General features: G+C 39.3%; 1 protein-coding gene across 2 annotated transcripts; it reads right to left on the bottom strand.

The window, feature by feature from the left end:
- Positions 1-357: 357 nt before the first annotated feature.
- LOC113467120 lies at positions 358-2,526 on the bottom strand. 2 transcript variants are annotated; one of them, XM_026823115.1, is made up of 2 exons: positions 976-2,526; positions 358-663 (listed from the first exon to the last, which is right to left on the bottom strand). In XM_026823115.1, the coding sequence occupies exons 1-2, from the start codon at positions 2,376-2,378 to the stop codon at positions 651-653; spliced, it is 1,416 nt and encodes a 471-aa protein (XP_026678916.1). In that variant the 5' UTR covers positions 2,379-2,526; the 3' UTR covers positions 358-650. The 2 variants fall into 2 exon arrangements, with proteins under 2 accessions (XP_026678916.1, XP_026678917.1); XM_026823116.1 differs by lacking the exon at positions 358-663 and having other exon boundaries at positions 693-1,138; positions 1,389-2,526.
- Between the last annotated feature and the right edge of the window lie 5,376 nt (positions 2,527-7,902).

The following is a 7,902-nucleotide window of genomic DNA, read 5'->3' as shown; positions in this document are numbered from 1 at the left end:
CCATAAAAGCCCCCAATGTCAGCTCCCATGGCGTAGTGGTCACTGCGCTCGCCTTGCACGCGGGAGACCCGGGTTCGATTCCCGGCGGGGTCAAGAAATTTGTATCATGCAAATGATTGATTCCGTGACTGGCCGTTACGGGGCCCACTCAGCCTCGTGAGGAAAATGAGTAGCTATGTAATATAAATGCGCATAGCGACCGGTGCCAGCATGGTAGGTAATTGGGAGCTGGATTATTGCGATATATATGTATTTGGAAAAATCCTACAATGCTGCAGTGAGCACCAAAGTTGTGATATAGTAACACAAAGAAAAGACATTTATTTATTATGATCTTGGTAATGTGACTTTCTCGGGGAAGTAAAATCGGAAATAACAGGGCCGCGAGAACAAAGAGAAGGCCGCGATATAAATGTTCATTCAGAGAAGGTTTTGACCGAATTTGTTTTGCTGACGCGCCTATTTCTTCGCTATTATAGGGAGTATCAACCTTTATGAATAAAGACGTACTAACAAAGGTTACATGATCAGTATTAGACGCTACAAGTACAGGTAATTGACCACTGAATACATACCCAAACACTGTATCGAGTAAAAATAAATTTTCCAACAATTGAATTCTACCACCCGTCACAAATTGTGAATAATAATCATTTCCAATAAGAAGGTCGTAAATTCGTAATCACTTCTACCCCAGTGGTAAAGCATTCGTCCGCGAGATCGTATGAACCAGCAACTCTTTTGATCGCGTCTATGTCGTATGCCCCTGATTTATTATTACCTACCACCGTTGGCGTTACCGAAAGTTCCAAATCCCATGTACGTTTGTACTTATCAACCAGCGAAACTTTGGTACCATGAACTTTCATTGATTTTGGCATACACTCACCGAAAGTATAGACGTTAATATTTTTACCCGCATCTGTCCGAAGACCTAACTCGTTAACTAACCTTTCCGTGATGTAACTCGTCGTGGCGCCGCAATCCAGTACCGCTCGTACAACAACGCCTTGGCCAGTAGACTTATTCACTAAATAAATACTCGCACTCTGCAAGAAAACCTTTTTTACCTTTCCGTCGTGTGAGCACATATTGGTTTCCGAATGTGCGTTAGATGTACAGGGTCCATTATTCGAATCTGAAAGGGCATTTTTACCAAGAAAAGCGAAGTTATTAGAATGAACAGAAGATGAGGGTCTATCTCCACCACCAACCGAAGGTTTTCCCGTTTCCCGATTTCTCCTATTCTGAGCAGATCCAAACTGCTGAGGACATAAAGACCGGTGGTGTTTTCCCACAATTTTACAATAATAACAGTATCTGTTCTTCTTTGGACATTCCCTGAAGAAATGATTTTTACTCAAGCAAATGTAACACCTATCTCTTACCCTTTCTTTCCGATCTGTCAGGTTAGAATATTTTGTGCAGCTGTCCGAGTAGTGGCTACCGTCACAATAGGTACAGAGATAAGAAGAAGTACGATTATCAGGATTATTAGTGTCAGGAATGTTAGTATTATTGATCAGTAGCTTATTTGTATACAAACTGCCGCTGCTGGGATTCTGGAAAGGAGCAGAATTATCAGGTGTAAGATTAGACAGTTTACGAGGTTCAGAATTATGAGGAATAAATGTCCGCAACACACGAGCTTCGCTAAGCTCCTTATTGATCTGGCTTCTAATGTGACCAACGTTAACCGAAGAACCATACAATTTAACCAATTCCTTTTGAGTGTCAACAGCCAATTTGGAAAATATAGTCAATTTCAAAATGTCCTGGTCCAGGTTCGATCCCTGGTTCTCAATAAGCCTTAGTTTGATCTCTAAATCGGAATAAAATTGATGAATATCACAAGGTTTCTGGGATGCAGGCCTCAATGTACGTATCTCATCGTACAACTTTGTGATGATAAGTTGTGAGGACCCAAATTCCTCTTTCAACAAATCGACTACTATTTTGTAGTTATCCCCGCACACCCGTATGCCAGAGACCTTGTCCGCCGCCTTACCAAATAACTGTCCCTTCAAATAATGAAACTTTTGAATATCGTCTAAATCTGACCGGCTATCAACTAGGGACGAAAAGTTGTCCCAGAACTCATTGAATTCAAGAGCATCCCCACCAAATCTCATCAAACTAACTTCAGGTAAATGACCTAGACTATAACCTGACCTAGAGTTATCTGCCGACGTTGACGCCAATTTAACTTTCGCCTTCAGTTCTTCGATGTTCACTTGACAACGCAGCTCCGTCTCCTTCACCTCCAGCTCCCTCGTCCTCACATTCGCATCAAACTCCTTCATCTGTAGATCAATCTCCTTCTGTCTCAAATCAAACTGTCTGACTTCCGCCTGCCGCCTCTCCTCCGCTTGCCGCATCTCCTCCGCCTGCCGCCTCTCCTCCGCTTGCCGCCTCTCCTCCTCTTACCGCCTCTCCTCCTCTTGCCGCCTCTGCCGTTCATCTTCAATACTTCCGCGCCGCTTGTTTCAATTTCGCCTCGAATTCCACGATGCCTCCAAAAGCTGCCGTACACATATCTTCATCCTCGGCAGGATTGTTCTCCCTCTTTCTGCATCGTCTGGGACGATATTTCCAGAGTGTCCTTCTTGTCCAAGAGGACTTTATATACCTCATTGACCCTGTTGAAGACTTCGCTCAGTTGCTCAAAGTTCTCGTCCGTTTATATCTATGTCCTTTTTGTTGTTCAATAAACTGGAGGCCAACTTTCAACTCCTCTTCCTCCGTGTGAATTGGCCTTTCACGGCCGGAAACCGTCGCCATAGGAATCAACCACGCTCCGTGCTACCAAAACATGTGGGGAAATGGGTGGATGACAGAGTGGAAGCGTATTTGAAAGAGAGAGAATAGAATTCCCCCACAGTTAGGCGTAAAAAAAGGCGAAAGAAATAAAAATCCGTAGTAGTATTGCGAAAAAATAGTAATAATATTAAGTAGGTTTTATAACTGTAAGAGAATACACACCAAAATGTCCAAAATAATAAAATGTTCCGATGAATTAAGAATGTCCGAGAGAAAAAAATCTGTGAAAATCTGAATGCTGAAAATCTGAAATGTGTCCTAGAAACTGGCCAAAAAAAAAATATCACGAACTCGCGAGAATTCGCGACACCCCCCCCCCCCCAATGTAGCTTACGGGTGAAATTTTCATTTTTTTTATTAAAAAAGGGTGGGCGGATTTTTTTCTTTTTTTTTTTTTTTTTTTTTTTTTAGTACTCAAACCATAGGTCCAGGAGGTCAATACAAGACTTTTTACTTTCCATTACTACAGTTATAGCGGAGCTATTTTAGTAATAAGAAAGTATCGCAATCGGTCCAAATTTTCAAAATTGGGAAATGGTTGGAAATATCCGTTTTGGGATCCTCTGATGTAAAACAAGCTGGGCCCGTCCCTCCGGGAATTTTTTAGCCCGTAGTTTATTCGATCGTGATTACAGAAAATTAGTACCTATGTACCTACCTAATTTATTTAATATTCAGTTTATTATTATTCTTGATTTCATTTTTTGATTTTATTTTCATGTAATGATTTAAAATCAAGACTAGAGCCCGTTCTCCCTTTATTCCCAATATAATCATAACATTACTTGAAGTCACCTATCCATTTATTGGCCTTGCTCAGTGTAGCTTAACATAGGTGACGCTAAAACCGGTCTTAAATTAACGACTGAAGTGTTATCTAAAACTTTCTCGCTTTGAATTCATAGGTCATCGCGACAAATTTCAAGATCAGAGCTATTTGTAAGAGAAAATGTGACAAAAATCCCCCAAAAACCAGTTTTTTTGGCTTTCGGTTTTCTGGACAAAATTTGCACCATCACTATCGTGTTCCTGGTAAAAAGACCTTTAATTTGAAATTGGAGAAACAAAAACACCTTTTAGAAACGAACAATGAAATTTGACATAATCAAGAAGTAGAGGAAGAAGAAGAAAATGAAACTATGATATAAGAAACTAAAATGTTCCTGAAAAGTACAAATATTATGTACTTATATAGGAACACGATGAAATTTGTGAAGAAACTGAATAAACCTTATTATTATTATTATCCAAAAACCAGTTTTTTTGGCTTTCGGTTTTCTGGACAAAATTTGCACCATCACTATCGTGTTCCTGGTAAAAAGACCTTTAATTTGATATATATGTATGTAGGTCGACCAGGTTTGGTTGGATAAGTCCTTCTATGGGGACAGACCGACAGACGACACCGAAGCGAATACAATAGTCCGTCCATTATACCTTTTTTTTATTACTATCATAATAATAAAGGAAGGACGGGCTAGAAAGTGATGTTTAGCCCACGGTCTGTACGTATGTATGTACGCACGTACACGTACGTGTGTACTACAGGTTTAAATGGGAAAAGGTGGTATGCAAAATACATCAAGAACGGTTTGTCGTAGAGCGATGAAATTTGATATGCTGTTCCGGTATGGTCCAAGGGCGCGACTGTAATAGTTTGGTAAAAATTGGACAGTCACTCATCCAGATATCAACCAAAGTCAATGTTTCTTCAATGGGAAAAGGTGATATACAAAATATCTCAAGAACGGTTTGTCCTAGAGCTAGAGGGATGAAATTTGGTATGCTATCCCGGTATACTCCAAGGACGCGACTGTAACAATTTGGTAAAAATCGGTCAGTCACTCATCCAGATATCTTCCGAAGTCAATGTTAGAAAATTTTGCATGTGATTCCTAATAACATGGGAAGTATTTTAAGATAGAAAATTTTTGACCGAAGATCGGCCGCCGTAGGCGGCTCTGAAACGGGAGTTAGAAAAAATTTCAAAAAAAAAAAAATAAAAAGTTCAATCTTTTAACATTTTAAACGATCCCTTATTACATGGGGAGTATTTTGAGATAGAAAATTTTCGACCAAAAATCGGCCGCCATATAGGCAGCTTGGGAAAATTTTCACTCAAATACGTATTCCGCAAATGTAATAGAAAGTCGTGTGATGTTCACACCAGATTTTTTTTACTCTATGAACATATGCCCTAAACTGCTTCCTAACCGAGGTTTTCAATTTGTGAAACACTCAAATATCTCGAGAATGGGTTGGAATACAGTAAAATGCGTTCTTCATAGATTTCGGATTTTTTTGTTATATACTCAAACCATAGATACAGGAGGTCAATACAAGACTTTTTTACTCTATGAACATATGCCCTAAAAAGCTTCCTAACCGAGGTTTTTAATTTGTGAAACACTCAAATATCTCGAGAATGGGTTGGAATACAGTAAAATGCGTTCTTCATAGATTTCGGATTTTTTTGTTATATACTCAAACCATAGATACAGGAGGTCAATACAAGACTTTTTTACTCTATGAACATATGCCCTAAAAAGCTTCCTAACCGAGGTTTTTAATTTGTGAAACACTCAAATATCTCGAGAATGGGTTGGAATCAGTAAAATGCGTTCTTCATAGATTTCGGATTTTTTTGTTATATACTCAAACCATAGATACAGGAGGTCAATACAAGACTTTTTTACTCTATGAACATATGCCCTAAAAAGCTTCCTAACCGAGGTTTTTAATTTGTGAAACACTCAAATATCTCGAGAATGGGTTGGAATCAGTAAAATGCGTTCTTCATAGATTTCGGATTTTTTTGTTATATACTCAAACCATAGATACAGGAGGTCAATACAAGACTTTTTTACTCTATGAACATATGCCCTAAAAAGCTTCCTAACCGAGGTTTTTAATTTGTGAAACACTCAAATATCTCGAGAATGGGTTGGAATCAGTAAAATGCGTTCTTCATAGATTTCGGATTTTTTTGTTATATACTCAAACCATAGATACAGGAGGTCAATACAAGACTTTTTTACTCTATGAACATATGCCCTAAAAAGCTTCCTAACCGAGGTTTTTAATTTGTGAAACACTCAAATATCTCGAGAATGGGTTGGAATCAGTAAAATGCGTTCTTCATAGATTTCGGATTTTTTTGTTATATACTCAAACCATAGATACAGGAGGTCAATACAAGACTTTTTTACTCTATGAACATATGCCCTAAAAAGCTTCCTAACCGAGGTTTTTAATTTGTGAAACACTCAAATATCTCGAGAATGGGTTGGAATACAGTAAAATGCGTTCTTCATAGATTTCGTAAGCGCTCTTCAGGCCATTTCATCCATGTCACACTCAAATCCACTTGTCCAATCCATTCATGAAGAAATCTCTACCATCCCCAACTCCACCATAAAGTTCTTCTGGTGTCCTAGTCACGTAGGAATTGCGGGAAATGACGCGGCGGATCTGGAAGCAAAATCAGCATTAGAAAACCCAATGTCCCATGATGTTTTATTCCTGGAAGAAATCAAAACCCTGACCAAAATGCATTTCATCCATATTTGGAACAATACTTGGACTGATACTGATACCAACCCAGCTCACAACAAATTAAGAAGAATAAAACCTTCCATATTCCCCTGGTCATCATCATGCCAGAAATCAAGACTAGATGAAGTCTGCATCATGCGCCTGAGGATTGGCCACACCAAAGTCACGCACTCATTCCTGTTTAAACGAGAAGACCCGCCCACCTGTGAAAAGTGCGACGATCCCGTTTTTTTTTCTCTCTGCAAATGGCCTTGTTGCTAAATTGTATCAAAAATCGCCCACCTGTGAAAAGTGCGACGATCCCGTTTTTTTTTCTCTCTGCAAATGGCCTTGTTGCTAAATTGTATCAAAAATAAATAAATATCGATCTGCTCCAGCTCCAAGTTTGTAAAATTTTATTGTTGAAATAAAAAGTTTCCTCTTGTTTGACATCAAATCTTCATTATTTCAAGCACAGATAGAACCACCAATGTTTTTCGGACACACCCCCATGTACCTACACCCACATGCTTGTTGAAAAAAATTTCCTGCTGAGGTGGAGATTAGGATTTCAATAAAACTAAATTTCTGACGATTGTAGACCAAATTTTCAAAAATTTCGCCTGCGGCGTTGTTGACCCCTCTTCGTGTTTAAGTTGAATTTGGATTGAAAAAAAAGTATGTATAAGGATACTGAGACCACCCTCCCCTTGTACAAAAAAATACATTGGCTGTCTCTGCAGGCCAACTTAATTTTTAAAATTGTGGCCTGCCGCGCAGTTCACTTATAATGAATAGCTATTAAAGCCCCTAGCTCAGAGAAAAAGGGTTGAAAGAAATTAAATATTTCAACGCCATTATTTTGGCAAAATTTCGACTGCGGCGCACTTCGTGGTGTAAAGGGGGTTCAAGATCATATTCTAGGTCAAATTGGAAAAGATTGAAGACTGGTTAAAAAAGAAATTTTCGTGGTGTAAAGGGGGTTCAAGATCATATTCTAGGTCAAATTGGAAAAGATTGAAGACTGGTTAAAAAAGAAATTAAAAAAAAAAAATTGTCTGCGGCGCAGTCTAAACATAACGTAGTCGTTAAAAAATTTGTGAAGATTTGTGTTTCATCCTAAATATATACAGCCCCTTGTGTAACTGACTGACTCACTCACTGACTCACTCACTCATACTAATTCTAACCCACTTCTAGATGAGCTAGGAAGATGGGGTTTTCACCATTGGATTCCTTATTTTTGGTGGACAGGGGACGCGCGGAGGGCCGGAAGCGCCCCACCGTACTCCAAGCGCGAAAAGGAGCGCCGGAGGAACCGAGGCGGGGACTTTTGATTGTAGCAGGGACTAGGTACAGAGCTCTGTACCTTTTGACGCTTTTGATTTAGGCTCTCAGTTTTGTAATTTTGGATCCTCTCAAAACGACCGGAGTTTGACACAAGGGGCACATAAGGAATTAACCCCGCTGATTTTTGTTGCAGTTATAGAAGCCCTTTCCAAACCGTTAAAGCCTAACAAGCGTAAAAGAGCAGTCATACCGATGTTT

This window comes from Diaphorina citri, unplaced genomic scaffold (assembly GCF_000475195.1).
Source record: "Diaphorina citri unplaced genomic scaffold, Diaci psyllid genome assembly version 1.1 scaffold407, whole genome shotgun sequence".
Classification (NCBI taxonomy): domain Eukaryota; kingdom Metazoa; phylum Arthropoda; class Insecta; order Hemiptera; family Psyllidae; genus Diaphorina; species Diaphorina citri.
The sequence above is the reverse complement of the archived record's forward strand: the minus strand, read 5'-3'. Positions and strand labels throughout refer to the sequence as shown.

Coding starts and splice junctions, on each gene's coding strand:
- LOC113467120 (XM_026823115.1), bottom strand. CDS start 2,378: ATGCGGCAAGCGGAGGAGAGGCGGCAGGCGGAAGTCAGACAGTTTGAT.